Here is a 19,142-nt window from a genome sequence, read left to right on the forward strand (position 1 = left end):
CTAGGCAATTTGATTTAATGTTTAGCTTTGTTGGAATTGCCCAACAGTAACTACACATTGGGAAAGCTGGCACATCCCTGAAGTCCAGCCTGAAAGGTAATTTGTGTCAGTGCTTTAGGAACAAGAGCTGAATGGGGGACTAATCCCCTGTATAGAGCAGAGCTCTCTTGGTGCCAGTCAGCAGGCTGGATCTGGCTAGGATGAGTCCGCTGTGCACATGATTTTGCTTAGGGAGGGGGGATAAAAGGATTTGATAAGAGTTTGTGCAGCCATCTACCACCTCCTTTGCCTCTGCAAGTCCAGGAACCAGCAGCAGACACCAGCACATCCATGTCCATCTCAGGGCAGGGAGTGGAGAGCTTGGATCCCCCTTCCATCACCAGGACAGTGAGAAATCAAAGCACTTTGAATGCTCATTTGTGAAAATCCAGACATGTCGTCTCTTTGTATCCACTTTTCTTCAAGGGAAAGCAATAATGCTTATGTCCACCTCTTCCATGCACTTCAGAGCACTTGGCATTGATAGATACTTTTATAATCAATTAAATAAATGTACAGAGGTTCCTCTACATTTATTTCACAAATCTTTAAAAGCATTTAACCCTTTTCTCATTTGCTTAACTTTAAGATCAGAAACCATGTCAGTTGTTATCTCACAGATGTTTTAAAGAAGAGGCATTTATCATAGTGATTTATAATGTCATCCCTGACCTTAGATTACTTGGTAGCAATTAAACCATGTGTTTAAGTTCCTGAAGTATTAGGAAATATGTTAGAATGGAAGAATGCTTTTTCACCATGTCCTGTACAAAAATATTCTTTTAATTCATAAGGCACAACCTTATTGCAATTTCCTTGGTTTTCTTGCAGGTACCCATCATAAGTAACCACAGAAGAACAGTATATCAGTGAGAATAATACAATGGTTTTATTTCATTGCAATTATTCATGTTTTCAGTTTTGTTGAGACTTTTCTGTAGGACTCACTAACAAGAATTACCAGCTGGAAATTAAAGAGACAGAACATAGAGCCATAAATTTTCATGAACATGTAATATCTTTCTGTGCTGGATTTTTTCCAGTTAAATGACTCCAGTCTGTGCAGGTTGTGGAATAACAGAATGGCCATTTCATTCTGAGGCAAATGGGTAAATAGGGATATGGGAATAGATTGAAGCTCATTAAGGAGTTGACTTCATAGCTTCATAGTTGCCAGCCTCTGGATTGTCAGTGGGCGACACTGTGCCAATACACATTTTCAGCACCATACAGAAAGTAACTAGTAATAGAAAAAATATTTTGGACATAAATTCAAAGGAGAAACATGTAAATATGTGTTAGTTTATAGATATACTCAATGGTAAATGTAATTACTAAATTATTCTTCTGTTACAAATATAGCAAACTTTTCTGAAAGTACTTAAAAATATTTTTCCTCAATCCTGCAAGACTTTACTGTATTCATTCATATATATGTGTATCTGCAAACATACACACACACACATGCACCATCACTGCTCCCGCTCAATTTTTGTTAGCAAATGACTGGCAGTGCTAAAAGTACTAAAAGGACTTTCATCATATTGAATTTAAGTCACTCAAAGGAAATTGGAAAATGGAGCTTTGTCAGAAGACACAATTTAAATAAAAACGTAAAAGGTCTCTCACCCCTTCCCTTCTTCTGTAGTGTCTCTGTACTGCTTTTCATTCTTCTGCTCTCTATTGCCCTTCTAAATCCTGTGCTACTCCCACCTCTCTCTTTGCTTTCATGCTAACTAGCAGTATGTCCTTTCATGTTCCCATCAAGCCTGGACAAGTGGCAAATGCTCTGTCTCTCATGCACACTGACTTTTCTCATTGTTCTCAGCTGAAAAAGTGCAACTGTGCTTGCTTTTCAAGACGTTTGTTTCAGATGGGATTTTTCAGGGTGATGAATCAGACTCATTTTGTTCTCCAGTAACTGCACTGCAGCTTTGATGTTTCTGTTCTTCCCAGTAACACATCAATGACGATATCTTTTCTGCAATATAACACCATACCAGGCAGTCTGATGGAGGGATAAGTTCATGACATGACTACAACCAAGTGTTAATGCTAATTTGACAGAGGTAAAATCTGTCTCTGTCACTCCATCTGTAATAAACAGGAGATGATGTCACAGAGTTTCTATGCAAGGCCACAGCGAGGACTAAAGAATATGATGCTAAACTTATGTGTGGCACTAAACATCACAGAGCTACAGCACTACTTGAGCTTCATCTGATTCATCTTATGATAAAAAATGAGCATTCAGTAATTGAGTAAATGTTTGCAAATATTTTGCCACTGAATTTAAATCACAGATTTATTGCAATAATAAACATGAGAGTACTTCTTGATAGTTTGTTAATTGAGTTGTGTGGGTGGTTAGCCTTTTATTTTTATTCAGATGATTCTGTATGTGAAATCACATGATTTAGTTATTTTGTCTGTAGTCAGAATACTGACCGTGATCATCAATTATCCCAAGTGATTTTCCCTCCTTTTGAAATCATAGGACAATAACATCAGAGTCATTACGCAGAGTTTTGTTTGTTCAAATTGAATATGCATGAGAAGCTGTCTAGAGGAAGCCAGGCAAGGCAACACTTCTGTTAAAATGCTGAGAAATTTGTGAAGTTAGATGTAATCTTTGAGTATTGTAACAGACCAAAATTTGGTACTGAGTTAGTTTAGGAAAATGCCACTCTACATTCCACCACCAATATTAAAACCTGGAAGGTAAATCTCCTTGCAGACTAAGAAAAAAAGTTTATGATTGGCTTGATCTAGTCTCATCAGCTGGAACACATTAACCACACTGTTCCCAGCCATTGTTGAAAGACCCTTGAATTTACATTTCCAGAATAGGAGATGACAGCACAGTTTATAATGCTGTCTCCATTTACATGAGGGATCAGGAACCTGGACATGAAGGCATTTCAGGGTGGGAGAACAAGATGAGGAGCTGCGCAGAGCAGTGGTTGATCTGTAAAGGTCATGGGCTGCAGGAGCCAAGGCTGCAGGAGCTGCTGGAGTGTCTCTTGCATTTTGAAGAGCAGCCACCATTCTGCTCCCTTGGCTGTTTCTGATCCAGTGACAGAACACACGGCCCACTGCTGATTTTTATCTCATTTTCTACTGACACAACTGGCACAAGTTCTCTTTTGATCTGAGATCAGAAGCAGATGTTGGGTAATGCAGCTTGATGATTTGAGGACAGGATTTGGTAATGCTAGGTTTACAGTTGAACTTGATGTTAAAGGTCTTTTCCAGACTGAATGATTCTATGATTTACAGGTAGGGGCCCAGCAGCCAGATCCAGGCACCCTCTGATCTAACAGGGAAGCCTGAAAGTTTATCCCATCATGCTTGTGTCACAGACTGTGGAACCATCCTTAATACCATGTGATTAAGGTACCTTTATTTATATCTGATAGATGTTTTTCTAACCAAGCAGCAAGGGAGAAACTCATTCTATGATTCTTTTGTGACAGAAGACTATTCAGCTGCATGGGGTTTTTTTTGTAAAACAAGACCATTCTCTTTGCTTTTCCTCAGTAAAATGCTCTGTACCTCACCATGTGATTACAAACTCAGGAAGCAGACAGCAGACAGCAGAAGTGAAGGTTCAGGTCATCATTAAGACACTGCACACTCTCAGATCCCTCTGGAGTCAGTGGAAATCTACTCAAAGCTGATGATGGAGCCCAGCAGGCAGCTGAAAGTTCCAGGAACCATGTTCAAGCAGACACAAAGGCTGGGATTCATTTGCCCAAACACAGACATCTATTATCAGTTCAGGTGCTGTGAAGCACCTCTCTTGGCCTCCTGAAGGCACTTCAGAAAGGTTTATGTGTTCCCTAGAGTGTATTTGCCATCCCTTGCAGGTGTCTCAGACAGCTCACCCTGTCTGGACCTGGTCCTGGACAACGTGCTTCACCTGGCTGTTCTTGAGCAGGGGGATTGAACTGGGGGATTTCAAAAGGTTTCTTCCAACGTAAATGATACTTTGGTCTCAGCTGGAAACAAATTCCAGTGCACAGGGCATCTGAAAGTTCTGCTCTGCCTAAATCCACTGACAGTTTGATTCATTTCAGGATGTTTAGGAGTTTAGTACCCCATGAGATGCTCTTCATCTCTCTGGGATCAGCGGATACAGAACAGCACTTATGGGAAATATGCATCGTTCATGCCAGGCCAGGAGGGACACCCTCACCATCGCAGGTACACTGGGTACTAACATTTGAGTGACTGACTTCTCAGTAGTCACATCTTTTGAAATGTTATGTACCCAAGAGTCCAGGTGGCAAAATCCACCCATCCAGAATTAGTTCCCTCCACAGTAAAATAATTCCTTGCTATGATATTGTGCATCTACTTAGAGTGTGCTACACTTAGCACTTTATGCTTTTGTCTGTTACATTAACAACTCCTCAGCTACCTGGAACTTCCTAGCTATGCTGGTATTTGATCAAGCCATCTCTAAACCTTTACTTGGGCAGACTAAAAAAAAAACCAAAACCAATTTTTCATTATTTAAGGCAGATCTTTCAGACTGCAGCCTTTCATTCCTGCAGCCTTTACCGTGACAGGTTTTTGAGTCATTAAATACTAAAGTGTTGGAAGATCCCCTGACTGCCAGAGGACGTGGCTTACTGTGATGGTGTGTGTCTTTTGTCACCTGATCAGAGGAGGCAGATAAGCGAGCAATTGAATGCTGATGATCTTTCACTGGAGTAAGCATTGTTTCCCATTAATTTGTAGCAATGGTCCAGTCTGAACAGGAGAGAAAGCAGTGGAACCAAATTAATGATGAAAAAGCTGTTTTCACTTCAGTCTCTGTTTATAAATGAAGCAATACCTAGAGACATGCATCCCAAATGTCCATCACCCTCCCTCACTGACTGTTCAGCAGAAATAAATCTCATTTTCTTGTACGAAACATTTTCTCACACAGCAATAGCGCAGCACAGGGAAATGCCCCATACATTCCCTGAGACGAGAAGATGCAGCACTAGGTTGTAGATAAGGGTCCTTGGGTAAAACCTCACTGTAAGGCACATTTCCAGTCCTACAGCCCACTGCCAAGATCCTTGCCTTCCCCCTGCAGCTGGAAGTGGTTTGTTCTCATCAGAGGACCATTGTACAGAAGATCCTTTGTGGTTTTTTGCATCCTGTGTCTTGGATTGATGTAGCAGTGAATTAGGTTGAAATCTGGGATTGTAGATTACTTTGTTGCACTCCACTTCTAATTGCAGGCTGCCCAAGAATCAGCAGTGTTGGACTGCACCGTAATGTTTTTGCCTTGCTGCTCAAAATTAAATTTTTCAGTCTACAAAATGTACTAGTTTGGATGAGAAAGCTCAGCCCAGAAGACAGTGTACCAGCAAATTATCTCCCTCTCCCCCATGTCTATGTCATCACTATTATCTCATTTACCCTAGAACAGTAAGAAATGTAGCGGAATCCAGTTATCTCATTTTATTTCCCTTGGTGGATGTGACAGAACATCTTGTGACCTATCAAGCGGCTCAAAGCAATGTGGGGATTTCAGCAAACAGCCTATTTACTTACAAGAGGTTGCAGCTTCTTTAGTCACATTGAACAGCGCTTTTTATTTTTTCCCTCTAAAAATCCCGAAGCTAAAGAGCCACAAGCTTTTCAGGGTGGCACAGGTTATCCTATGACAGCTTAGCCAGAAAAGCCAAATGTCACTGTCACATGCACTGACACGTGCAAGTCTCAGTCATGGACCTGAATGTTGTCATGCTGGGGCTATCTACAACCCTGTGATTAAAAATGTATTCCCCTCCAAAAAAAACTTTGGCATCCCTAAGGTTTAGCTGAGGGAAAAATGTTGAGTCTCCTAGGCTTCCCTACTTACCTCTTATGATATCTCTTGTACTTTGAGCCTCGGGGAATTCTGGGCAATAGTGTTTTCTGTATGGGGAGTAGGAAAAGACAGATCTCTTTTGGTGGAATATCAGACACAACCATCCTTTGCCACCCACCTACTCACTGCCAACCAATTCTTAGAGGGCAGTCAGATGAGTGGGGGGAAGTAGAGAGGCTTGGATGCCTCTCCTGACCACTCTCAGGGGGCTGAGCCAAGCTCTGCTCTGAGCCAAGCCTTCATGCACCCTCCCCTGTCAGCCCCCAGATGCTCACTGAAAATCTTTATAGCTTCTTTACATCTTTTCCAACTCAGAAACATTCTGCAGTCACTCTGTGCAGACGAGTTGAATCAGATATGGGAGAGCTCACTTTAATGCATCTTCGAGTTGCTCAGGTCTCATGTGAACAGCTGTGACAGTAAGAGCCCCAACATGAGGAGGGCAGTAACAGCTCCAGTGTGCAAGGATGAAGTCCAGCTGGCAGCTGAGGTTCACTCCTTCAGCCAAGGCAGTACAAATGTGCCCTATGTGAGTCACAGCAGGGATGATGTTGTACGGCAGCAATTAGTTTCTTTCTAAGGCAAACGGGTCCAAACGGTAAGGGCTTCTGCGAATGGAATTTACTGTTCCAATGCAAATAAGGAACTGGCAAACAATAACCACCACTCCAGCCTGAAAGCCCAGCCAGCAATTGGTTGACATTTGGGCTGCAGAGAGTTTGCAGATTCCCCACGAGTTGGAGAGGAGCTGTGTTTTGCAGCAACAATTGATTTATTACTGTGACAACGAGTAGAAATAGACCTGCTGGCAGACAAGAGTGTGATTTGTTCTTATGTAAACAAGCAAGCGGTCTCCAGCTGGCCAGTGGCCATTCCCAAGCAAAAGCCCAGGGGAGGATGCAGGTTTTATCTCCTCTCTGTATGAGTTTTGCCTGCTAAACAGTGATGGAATTAGGGTGTTTTTTGGTTTTTTTATTGTACAAAAACAGACTTGTAAATAGTAATGTTTCTACAAAGTGAGTAAGTAAGGAGGATGTAAAGGTCAGACTGTCTCCTAGATATTTCACTTCTCAAGCAGTAGGATGACACTTTATCTGTTATTCATGAGCAGAAAATCTTTCCCATTTGTATTGCAGCAGCCCCTGTAAGGACCAATCAAGGTCCCATTGTGCTGATGCCTGATTGGTGGCCGTGAGCAGAAATTGCTGGTGCCTGCTTGGATGCAGTTCAGAAACATCCATTTTTTTGCCATGTAAGGTTTAACATGAGCACATTCTGATCAGCAAAGCACGTAAGTGCACGTTTAAAGCAATCTCTTTCCAGCCAAATGCTCCAGTGTTTCAATCCTCTCAAAGAGAGGGGAATTTAAACATGTGCAAAAATATTCAGCTAGGGCTGAGCATTCAGACAGGGCTGCTGTGTATGGACCTGGCATCTTCTGAGTGTTCCATGTATTAGAGACAGTCTTCTTCTGATGCAGGGGTTGGGGGTGAGGGGACAACATGTCCAAATGAAGTTTTGCAGCAGTTTATTTTCTCTCCTGGGCATGTTCTAAGCCTGCCCCACTGAACTGACACCCTTCAGAGAGCTGCACTAGTGGGACCACACGAGTCATTTGACAAATGCATCAGGGGTGTGAGCATCAAGAGAGATGAATCATTTCCATTTTATGAAACAAAGCATTGAAGGGTAGCAGACTGAAATTAAGGTATGAAAAACGAAGGTGAATGAAAACAAAACACGCCAGTGAGAAGAGCTGTCCAATTATGGAGTAACCTTGACGGAACAAGGGAAGAAACCAAAATGGCATGTAGCATTTCATAGTGATTAATCTGGTATAGACTAAATAAGAAGGGTTAATTCTTTACTGGCTGACAATGAACAAGCTGAGACTTCAGGGATATGAGTAGTTAAAATCAGTGTAAGACAATGCATGCATATTTTATGTGAATATGGAGAAGAATATTTGTGGTGTATCATTTTTGCTGTAAAAGTAATAATAAGAAAAAATCAACAGAGACCAATAGCTAGTTACAACTACTTCATATTCTGGATATTGTGTAAAATAGACATTATTTACTATGCTAGTAAGCCTGGAAAACATTGACTTTGTAAAGCTGGTAACAATAATGCAGTGGAAACATTGTCTGGGATCAGTGGAGTGCATCTTACTGACAAAAAATTCCCTGTAATGCTCTTATAGTAATTGAAGCTGCAGTTTGTCTCTTGCACAGTAAAACAGACTGAGCCTGGCAGAAGGTTTACGGAAACTTCCCTTTGCAGTACCAAGCAATTTGCTGCCTTTGTCCAGTGACTGCTCACCTGGGTCTCCATGGCTTTGTGAGCCCTAACACAGAACCTGTGAGCTCTAGCACAGACTCTAATGAATATAGATAATTTCCATTTTTAAGGCATTTCACTGTTGTGGAGTGTACAGGTTACTTCTTTATAGAATAGGGAATCACAGCATGTCATACTGAAAACCCAAAGCATGCCAGCGTGCCTCATTATCAATGAAATCCGTAAATAAGAAAATAAGGGGATTTTTGTTGACATATACAGCATAGCATTCAGTCTTTCTTTCCATTTTGATATTTTATTTTTAAAGAAACTTCTCTACTTAGACTCCTCTAAAGATTTCCCTTCCTTTCTGCTTCTATTATATATCTTTAACTGACCAGGATGATTTAGCAGTACTTGACTGTCAGCATGTTTTAAAGATATTCAAGGTTACCTTTACATGGGAAGACAAAAAGCAACTTTAAGACCCTGGCAGCTTTCTCACCTACATATGAAAGCAACAAGAAAAGAATCAATTAAATGGCTCAGCTTCTTCTGGAGCTCTCAGACCTTTCCGTCATTTCCATTTTCCTCTCAGCAATTTACACAAGCCTGCCTTGTACATTAGCCTGGCTCACTTGGCTTCATCATTCCCTATAAAATTCCTAAGGCAGGCAAAGCTCCCACTGAATTCAAGCCTAATACGGTTCACTGCAGGACGAGAAACCAATTTTGGTTTTAGTGAGATATCTACAGCTGAAGCAAATGTATTTAAGACACATTGTCCTGAGTTGACTTTCACAGTAGTGTTACGTTCCTGCAATTCTCAGTGAAGTTTGGTTTACACCAGGCAGTGCAGAACTTATTACCCACATCATTAAGGACTCTCCATCTCAAAGGAAAAGTGTTTTGTGAAAGTTGGTGTGGAAGGAAATGTTGATATTCCCAAATGGACAGTCTAGGTAAAACAGTTGAATGGAGAGCGGGCCAGTTCCTCAGAAACCTGGGTGGGTAGCAAGTGCATTCTCCTGTGCATGTGTCCAGTAATTGTTCTACCTGTGTGAGTAAGGAATTGAGAGATTTTTTGGTGAACATAGGACCGAAGGCTGTGTTGACAGGGAGGAGGTAGGAAGTACTTCTGACTAGAATAATTCACAGGGGACACTGTTCTATTTGTTTGAGCGTATCTGGCAATGCAAATGTGGCTGGAAGAGGTTTTGGGGTTTTTTCACAGAATCACAAAATATTCCGAGTTGGAAGGGACCCACAACTGTTGGGGTCCCTCCCAACACACAAGGATCATCAAGTCCAGCTGTTAAGTGAAAAGCCCATATGGGGATCAAACCCACAACCTTGGCATTATTAGCACCCTGCTCTAACCAGCTGAGCTAATCTCAGTGGGTTTGTGTCTTTTAGTATAGTTAATTGTTAATTTCTATTCCTTAACCCCTACTTTAATGCTCTGTTTCAACAAATACCTGTTTGTGACTCTTTTATCCAGTCTCAGGTGAGCATTTTGGGTAGTTGCTTGAAAAATTCATATATAGAGAACACTTGAGACTGAAACAGTCCTGGTTTCTCCTCTTCAGCATTTTTATCAGGTACATTCAAATAGTACATTAGGCAAAAAGAAATCTGCCTAAAGGGTTACTGAAGCAGCATCACTGTCAGCTTCACCTGCAAAAAGGGATGAGTGCCCTTAACACAGCGAGGGACAGATGGGCTGTGACGCCTGGTCCTCAGCTCTCCTCTGCCTTCACGTGTTCACATTCTGCTCGACCCATACACAGACCAGAGAGAACATGTCAATTAACCTTGTGTGGCAGTGCCACACCTGCAGGGTTGAGCAGCTCTCCTACATGCACGTCAGCAGAAAATAGTGGTGTTCTACTATCTCCCATCATTTTGTTGGGGTTTTTTAAAAGTCCCTTCAAATCATATATACGTGTCAGTCCAGCAATAAAACCCTAGCTGCTGATGGCTGTTTCTACCTGAACCTAAGCCTGTCTCCAAAGTGAAGGTGGCTGTGACATGCCAGCCAGAGCGTGGCGTGGGCTGACATCTTAAATACCTATCATTTCCCTAAGACGAATGCTGTGTGTCACTAAATATTCCAGCTGTCTCCCACACTTCTAGAAGCAATTTCCACTCTATTGAGTTCTACTGTTTATGCTGTCCAGGAAGCTAGAAACAGGCTTCATTTTACCTACAGTTCAGCAATAGCCACCAATCTACCATTGGGTGTGTTATTAAATTAAAGCTATTGAATCAGATTCTGCTGGCAGCTATTTGATGTTAAACCTGGATTAATCCTGAATTTACAGCTGTGATTGATTTTAGTTAGGAACTAAAAGTTTTTTGCTTCAAGTTATAACTCTGAGTATTACAGGCTGTTTTAAATATTCAAAGTTTTCTAGAAGCAGCCAGGGCTGGCTGCAAGGGCAGTTGTCCCACAGGGTAACTTCTCCAGAGGACAGTTTGATCTGCTCACTGTGCTCTGAAATTGCTTGCATGGTGAACTGAGGAACTTCTGTATGAGAAGGGATATCAGCTAAAATTATAGTACCTCTCTTTATTCTCCATAACTCTGGTCAATAGGCTTTCCATAGAAGAGTACCACATTTTCTTCCCAGACTCCCAATTTCTAATGCAAATAGTGACCCCTTTCCTTCATACACCTATGAGTCCAAAGAAGAGTCCTTGTGCAGCAAGGGTAAGGAGAGACCCAAGTGGTTTGTTCAGCTTTTCTGCACTTGGATGTATTCTGGCTATCCTAGTCCTGGTTCCCAGGTGAAGGGTGTTAAATAGCAGGGACAGGGTTCCCCTGAGGGACAGTTGTGCTACAGTTTCCCATATGTGTCTGGAGATGGTCTCACTGGGAATGCCTTGCTTTCATTGATTTAATTGCATAGGCTCAGCCAAAGCGCGCACAAAGTGCTTGGGAAGAGCTGGATGTGAGGAAGGCACTGCTGGGTTGAGTTGTGCAGCCTGTGCCCACCTCACCCACAGCACAGAAATGAAACCTGCAACAGGCATGGTGCAGTTTCCCCTTTGGAAAGACTTCAGAGCTTGTCCTAACTTTGGACTTGAGAAAGTCCTATGTCAAAGAGTGGGGACACTAGACCCTGTGGATTGTGTTGCTTACTGTCTGAGAAGGGGCTGCTCTAACCCTCCCCTTCCACCCCCAAGACTTCCAGATTTTTAAATCTTCCTCTTTTTTTAGACTAACTTGTAATAAAGGAAAATCAGCTCTGCTGGGTTGTGTAGAATATTAAAACAATAGAAAACAAACAACCCCTAAATCATTCCAGTCTTTAAGGAGCAGAGCCTTCCATCCAGCCCTGATTTCAAAGCCAGTGGTTTATGGTAGTTTCCTGATCTGCAGGAGGTGTCTCCCCAGGGACCCAGGAAGCCTCTTGCTTTGTACCATCAGGATTGTATGTGTTCAAGACCCCCTGCTCCTCTACAGCCCCACCATGTGCTGCCAGCCTGCCCTGTCCTTCCACCACTGCCCATGTCTCCCCCTGCTCCTACAGGGTTTCCACACCATGAGAAAGGCAAATAGGCAGGAATCCATCCTGCCCACCCACAGCCTTTTAAGAACATATAACTTACAGCAACAAATACAACAAATAAGGTCTCTAGTGCAGCAAGACACTCTGAGACCAGTCTGGGCTAGAGCAGCACCAAGGTTGTCTCAAAACTCTTTCCACACTGACAGAGCAAAGGCAGAGCCCAGTGCTCAAAGGCATAACTTACTGGAGAAATTAGCCCATAAACTTACTTCTGATAAAAGAGGCTTATTTTTTATTTAATGTCAGGTTAAATAAATCACAAAGCACGGCAGTGAGGATTTAGCACTTGCAGTACTAAACCATATTACTTAGCATTAACACAGTGCTTTCCTCATTCAGGAAAATGCTTTTGCTAACTTAATTCACTCTCAGCTACCCTCTGCATGTCACGAGCAAAGTCAGGAGCATTTAAGATTCCTGCTGATAGATAAGGCTGGACTCAGACAGGTTTGTTAGTTTCCTTCTTCTCCCACCCTCAGCATCTCAGCCAAGTCAATTTTTGATGGTTTGCAGCCCATACTTGTGATCTGAATGTCTTAAGCAGTGCAAGGGACAGGATCCTGTCCCTCAGATGAGAGCCGGCTATGGTCCTGGCCAGGCATCCAGGGAGAAGAGCTGAGGCTCTTGGCAAGCAAGGAGCAGGTCTCAGCAGATGAGGCAGAGCAAGAGAGCAGTTCTAAAGGGTAAGAGCAGGGATGTGGAGCGGACGATGGGGGAGAAGGGATGCTTGGGCTGAGGAGGCACTTGGATTGGCTGTATGTCTTAGGCGGGAGAGAATTTGGGACAAATAGTGGTGGAAGGATTCGGGTACAGAAACATTTAGAGATTGTTTGAATTATCTTACTTGATGGAAGTATGTAAGGCAGGACATGGTAACAGGTTGGGGAAAAAGACATTAGGTCTGGCATAGGGCTGGGGTGCTGGGATACAAAGTAGGTGTTTCTGGAGTTGAGCAATTTGATGTGTGAGGGGTAATGCTGGGAAAGGCCTTCAACCTAGGGAAGCAGGGGCTGATTTCCGTGCTAGGAGAGGTACAGGGTGGGTGGTGTTCTGAGGAGTAGCTGCCCTTCACTGCACACCTGCCCGGTCCCTACATGGCACCACTGCTCCCTGTCCCAGGAGGACAGAGCATTCCCCACCAGCAGACACATACCCCTCTGCCAGGGGACAGGGGCAAACAAGGTGCCAGAAAAGAGCATAGAGCCCATCCCTCAGCTCTGTGCCCGTCCAGTCACTGCTCCTGTGGGGTGAATGCCACAGGCCCACTGCTTGCCCACATCCCAGGAAGAGTCCCAAAGACCTGCCGGGGGATCTTGGACATGAAGTGCCCAGGGATGGGTCATGTCTCATGTTGCTGCATTTCACCTGGGCAAGGGGCTGCTCAGCACAAAAGGGAACAAATAAGGACAGCTACTCTAGCCCTTTAAGCATTTGGGATCCTACTTCTAACGTAGGTAAATATATGTTATGTGTGCCAGTGCCCCCCTGTCCTTCAACTCCAGGTTTCAGTGGATTTCTCTGGTACAGACCAGACCTATTACACATACAGTTTTTACACCAACCAAATATCAGCTTTCGTAGATGGCACTTGCTTTTGGAAAGGATAGTGCATACACACTGGTGTTGATTAATTAGCATATTAATTAATGAAGAAGACACTGATTAGTGCCTACTACTTCTGTAAACTACCATTTACAAAGTCATGCAGTTATTGTAGGGGAAGGATGAGTTATTTTAAAAAATAACATAATAATATGTTTATTCAGCTAGGTATTTTTACCAGAAATCAATTGGAGATTTTACTATTTTTACTGAAACTTTCTGTGCACTTATTTTCAAAGAGTTAAAGCTTCTTATATAGAAGTACTCAATTTAACTTCCCTATAAACTTCCCTTGATTTAGTAGTGAATTAAAGATACCATGATTTAACTTACAGTTTTAAAAAGCTACTTAATTATAAATCCTTCCTGAAAGATCCTTGCATATATAAACCATGCTGTAATTAATAGCTAGAACAAATATTTTTAAATTTGCTCCTTAAAATACATTGATTCTGTTCTGCATCTCTGCCCAAAATATAGCTCCATGTCCCATTGAAAATGACACTTTTTCTGGAAAGAGGAACAGAAGCCTATCCAAAAAGTTGACCCCAAAGTACATTTTACAAAATGAAGCCATTTTTTCACTCTAATATTCTGCACACAGTATATGCTGATACTTTCAGTATCTCTAGGCTCAAATTGCTCGTAACATTTTGCTGTAAGCCTGAATCTAACACAAGTGAGAGGCTGCTTTAATTTTTTAAGGAGCAGTTCCCCTAGCTGCAAAGGCATTGAAGAGAGCCTGGAAGACACAATCTGTGTGATGCTGCTCTTTATTGTCACAGGTACAAATTTCTGATGTGTCAATGCTGCACATTCGGGTCATTGAACATTTACGGATCAGGAAGGACTTTTCAGTCTCTGAAATGGTTACAAGTGGTTTTTGTCAGAACACACTCGATATAAGCAGTCTGATCTCAGTGGAGTCCTACTGTTTTATTTTGGGTTAAAGTCTTACCAACTGTTGATGGAGAAGCCATGGGTTAATTTATATTCATGTTGGAAAAGCAAAGCAGTGCTCCCTCCCAACTCTGACAGATCTGCGAGTCCCTTCCGTAGTTGATTGTCAGGTTGTCCTGATCTGTAGCTTAGCGCTGACAACAGCTCACAGTTTATTTGCAGCTTTGAAGCCTGGTCCTATAGTGTTTCTCTTCTGACAGGAGATGAATAAAGGTGTCACTGTGGGAGACTTTTATCCGGCTGCTATAAAAAGGACCGTCTTTGCCTTCCCTTGAAAAATCCTCTAGTTCATTTCTGGAGCCTGTGGCTTTCCCCTCAGCAGAGTTTAGCTCCATCAGCTCCAATTCATGTTTGGCAGCTGTTTCTAAAACTCTCTGTTTGTTGTAATACCTTACAAAGTTGTTAATGATGGGATGGATGGGGAGGGCAATCGCTATCACTCCACAAAGAAAACTGATGGCAGCATTCAGTTTTCCTAGTGTTGTTTTAGGGTAAATGTCTCCATATCCAACTGTGGTCATGGTAATGATTGCCCACCAAAATGACTGAGGGATGCTTTTAAATAAAGTTTCAGGGTGACTTTGCTCCATGGTATAACCTAGGGCAGAAAAGACAAAGATTCCAACAGCTAAGTACATGAGGAGCAGCCCAAGCTCCTTAAAGCTGCGTTTCAGGGCATAGGTTAGGGTCTGGAGCCCTGAGGAATGCCGTGCAAGCTTGAAAATCCTTGCGATCCTCATGATGCGCAGTGCCTGGACTGCCTGCTGGACATTGCTCAGCTCCATCAGCTTGGCTCCCAGGTGGGTCAAGGTCAGGCTGACATAGAAAGGAAGTATTGCTAGCACATCGACAATGTTCATGAAAGAAAGGGCAAAGTGGAGCTTGTTGGGAGAGGAGATCAGCCTCAGCACATACTCCATGGTAAACCAGCCTATGCAGGCGGTCTCGATGCTGTCCAGGGTCGGGTGCTCCATACGATTCCCCTCTGCATCTACGACCTGCAAGTCCGGGATGGTCCCCACGCACATCACAACAGAGGAGATCAAAATAAACAGAAAGGACAGTACAGCAATCACTCTAGCTGGATAGGACGATTCTGGCTTCTCCAGAAATTTCCAGATGCATTTTTGGCACCTTTTCCAGCGACTTTCTGAGGCATCTACTCCCAAGTCATCCAGAATGAGTTGCACCCTTCGGGCTATTTCTTCCAGTTCCTCCTTTTTTTCACTTAGGTGAGCCTTGCAGCAGTCATCCAAAAATTTCAGATCCACTTTCCAAAATTCCATTTCATTCTTGAAACATATGGGGCATATTCCTTTCTTCATGTGAATTTCCCCAAAGTAGTACACGTCAATAATGCATTTGAAAGCATCTGGATCTCTGTCAAAGTAAAACTCTCTCTTTCCAGGATCATAGTCATCACAGAGGGAGAATATGCTATCGTACCCCCCTGATAAACAATTGACCAGCTCTGCCAGCCGTGTTTCTGGGTACTGATTCAGGTTATCTCCGTAGAACACCTGCCTTACGCCACCAACATTGACTACAATCTCCATTTCTTCACTTTTTTCTGATCCATCAGTGTCCACATCTGGAAACCTAGAGTCACCTGCCATTTTAATTGTATTGGACTTTGTTTGATTTTTTTAGCCCGTTGTTTGGTTTCACAGCTTTGTGGTTTTAATCTCTCATGAAAGCAAATCAGCACTGAGCCATCCCTGTTACAAATGTCACCAAACTGACCCGGAGTCGTGGTGGGAAAGGTTACTGATAGAAACCTGTGGTCAAGAAAGCCTGGTGAGGAATGCAACAAGCTGCAGGGAAAAGACAAATCATCGGGCTGCTGTGCCTGCAAGCAGGATGTTAGAAAGCTCCAGCAGACTGGAAAGAGAAGAAACCATTTAAAAAAACTCACCACTCTGTTCAGTGCTCGAGAGTCTTTTCAGGTCCCATTCTCTCTCTAAAAGTGATATCTATTCACAGCCTGGAAGTCACGGCAGAGAAATAAATCCTGAGCTCTGATTAACGCAACGTGCAGAGAGTGACAGTTCTCAGAGATACAGTCGGCGGAGTGAGCCCACGGGAACTGCCGCGGCTTCTCCCTTCGATTCCACAGATTTCCCTAGAAAGCTGCTTTTGAATTTTGTTTCTCTTTCTGTTTTCTGTTTATTGTCTTCCAGAGTTCATCTGCTGACTCTCGCACATAGTCAGTCGGTGCAAACACGCAGAGGAGAAACTTGTGCTTGTTTTCCCTTTGCTGTTTCCCAGCACAATAGGGAGCCTAGGCTGCCAGGAGTCCTTTCCAAACTCTACCCTCTCCTGGTGAAACACAGCAAAGCACCAGCTGCACAGAAAGAACATCCAGCTATTTATACCCCTGCCCCGTGGTACAATGATGTGTTTCTATACTGCCAGGAACGTTAAGGAGTTTGTAAAACATTTGTTTTATCACATGCAAAGCATAATCATGTATAAAGTCATTCAGAGCTGCAGAAAGACACAAAAAGATTTTCTCCAGGCAGAAACCAGAAGAAGCAATATTGTATTTTGGGAATAAATGTATGGCATAAATCTTGCTCTCAGTGGGACTGAAGCAACTCCAGAGCATCTCTGTCCTATGTCAGGACATTGAGTTGATCTGGATTTGTACTGGTGTCTTTGAGAAAGAAGCAGAGACCGTAAAGTTTCTGTTGCCGATGTGGAGCAAAACTTCCCCTGCACTCTGTGCACGTTTCCCAAAGCTCTGGGTCCTCAGTTTTAGCCACCTTTCCGTGACCTGTAGTCAGCGGAGCCTGAGGAGGGTTTGAGTAATTTACATCTGTGATGATTTCTCAGTGACTGCTACTTACCAGAATTAGTGCTTTGTACCACATCCAGCTCTTTAAAACTAGAAGTAGAATAACAAGCATTTCCTTTTAACTTTGTTTTCCCCAAATTCCAGGATTTGATGAACCTTTTTCCCCTGGACCTCTACATGCAGGAAACCTACCACCCTGCTTGTAAATTATTAAATCTGGCTGCAGCTCATTTTAGTGGGTCCAGGAAAACATACAGTTCATAAATTAACTGTTTCTGGCCACAGCAGAATGATCTGTACCATCAAGTTATGATCTTTTCCAGTTTACTGGTTTCTGGAAAGCTTCTCGGTGGAGGGGAATAGAGAGGGGCAAATCCAGCTGACAGTTTGCTTCTCCAGGCTTGTGTCTATCCTGGGAGAAGGGTGAGATCTGTGATGTGCCTGCTGTCCTCCTGCTGGTGTCAGCCAGCAAGGGGGACCCTGGTGAGTACACAGTACTCCTGCTCCACTGTCTCAAAAGATTATGGGTGCTCAGTAAGACGTTGTGCAGCAGACCTCATCTTGATACAGAGTGTGCTCGCAGCATCACATAGCCTGGAAAGGGGAATATCAGGTCTCAGGAAAAGAGTAATATCTATTAGTCTACACCTGAGTCATGCTGTGAATCTCTGGAGGCCAGTGTCACCTTCATGTACTCCTGAGTGTGCTGCGTAGTGTGGGTATAATACAAGAAGTCCCTTGAATTTTTTTCCAGGCACGTGTAAGTTTACTGAGACTTGCAAGCTTTTTGGGACAAGAAAAATACTTTGGAGACCTGGAAAAACACTCCGTTTTTTGGGTTCATCAATAAATAATTACCCACCTGTGACTTTCCTGCTCACTAACTAGCTTGATTCTAGCAAAATAAATGTTAAGATGCCAATAGCACTGACATGCTTGCACAGGGGAAAATGCAGATGGGATTACTTACCTAATCTTGAAAAACAAAAGCAAGATCTGGAAGTTAGGCTTCAAATTTTGTCACGTTGCATAAGCATAGGGAAACATGTTCTGTAGATTTAAATCAGATTTAACCATCTCAGATCCTACTCTCTTTGATCAATGATTCAGTCCAGTGACCTTTTGGGTTTTCTCTAGGTGATGATAAGAAATCAATGCAGGGTCCAACATGACCAACACAGAAACCTTTGTTTCCAAAAAGGCTTTTCTCCCCCACTTCCTCCTCCCCATCCATTTTACAGAACAAATACCTACAAAAAGGCACACAAGACATTGTTCAGTTTGAAAGGTGAAATCAGCTGCTTTCAAATGATAGATCTCAGCACATTCTCAAAAGGTTGGGAAGAAACTATTTTTGAAATGCCAGATCAGTCCTTGTAAAGACTTTACTCAGTGCAGCTGCTAAAATCCTTGTGCTTTATTCTCCCTCGTCTTGCACCTTTTCAGAGTTCTTTACACCTTTCAGTGTGCCTGTGAAATGTTAGAGATCTGGTAGCATTTTAAATCCACTTGGGCAAATGTAAATGATCCAAAGAGCGGTCAGGGAAATCATAATGAATTAAACCCTTGTTTTTGTAGCTGAAAAGAGTGACACAGGCTTGCTTGATGAATGTTTTGTATCAGATGTATTGCAGATCAGCAAACAACAGGAGCAGGAAGAATAATTTGCAGCAAATAATTTATTTCACTAATTCATTTTTCATCCATGAAAAGAAAGCTTCTCTAATCTAAAAATTTCAATAGCTTTTCTAATCTAAAATTTTCAATAGATAATTGTTGCCCTGTAATTCATTTATGACCAGATTGCTGCAGTTACTAGGGCTCCTAAATTCAACTTCCGTTGCCTGTGTGAACAGGTCAAGCTGTGCTGTGTCTGCTGAAAGTAGTATGTGCTGGCAATTGAATTCCTACAGACCCAACAAGAAACACGGAGGGGTTGGTTTTTTTTCTGTGTCGGTGCTTTGGCTCAGAGAACCACACATGGATTTGAGCTGACAGTTGTGTTAAGTTTTGG

At 42.7% G+C, this 19,142-nt stretch overlaps 1 protein-coding gene and 1 long non-coding RNA gene across 2 annotated transcripts; both read right to left on the bottom strand.

Moving 5' to 3' along the window:
- Positions 1-905: 905 nt before the first annotated feature.
- LOC125324117 lies at positions 906-9,458 on the bottom strand. The gene is made up of 2 exons (XR_007202821.1): positions 1,669-9,458; positions 906-1,279 (listed from the first exon to the last, which is right to left on the bottom strand). It is a non-coding gene; the product is annotated as an uncharacterized LOC125324117 (long non-coding RNA).
- Positions 9,459-14,126: 4,668 nt separating this feature from the next.
- Positions 14,127-16,654, bottom strand: KCNF1 (potassium voltage-gated channel modifier subfamily F member 1). The gene is made up of 2 exons (XM_048299480.1): positions 16,247-16,654; positions 14,127-16,145 (listed from the first exon to the last, which is right to left on the bottom strand). Exon 2 carries the CDS (start codon positions 15,945-15,947, stop codon positions 14,484-14,486), a length of 1,464 nt encoding a protein of 487 aa, XP_048155437.1. The 5' UTR covers positions 15,948-16,145; positions 16,247-16,654; the 3' UTR covers positions 14,127-14,483.
- Between the last annotated feature and the right edge of the window lie 2,488 nt (positions 16,655-19,142).

This window comes from Corvus hawaiiensis, chromosome 3 (assembly GCF_020740725.1).
Source record: "Corvus hawaiiensis isolate bCorHaw1 chromosome 3, bCorHaw1.pri.cur, whole genome shotgun sequence".
Taxonomy (NCBI): Eukaryota; Metazoa; Chordata; class Aves; order Passeriformes; family Corvidae; genus Corvus; species Corvus hawaiiensis.

Bases quoted from the DNA above. Each gene is read 5' to 3' on its own strand.
- KCNF1 (XM_048299480.1), bottom strand. From the start codon at position 15,947: ATGGCAGGTGACTCTAGGTTTCCAGATGTGGACACTGATGGATCAGAA.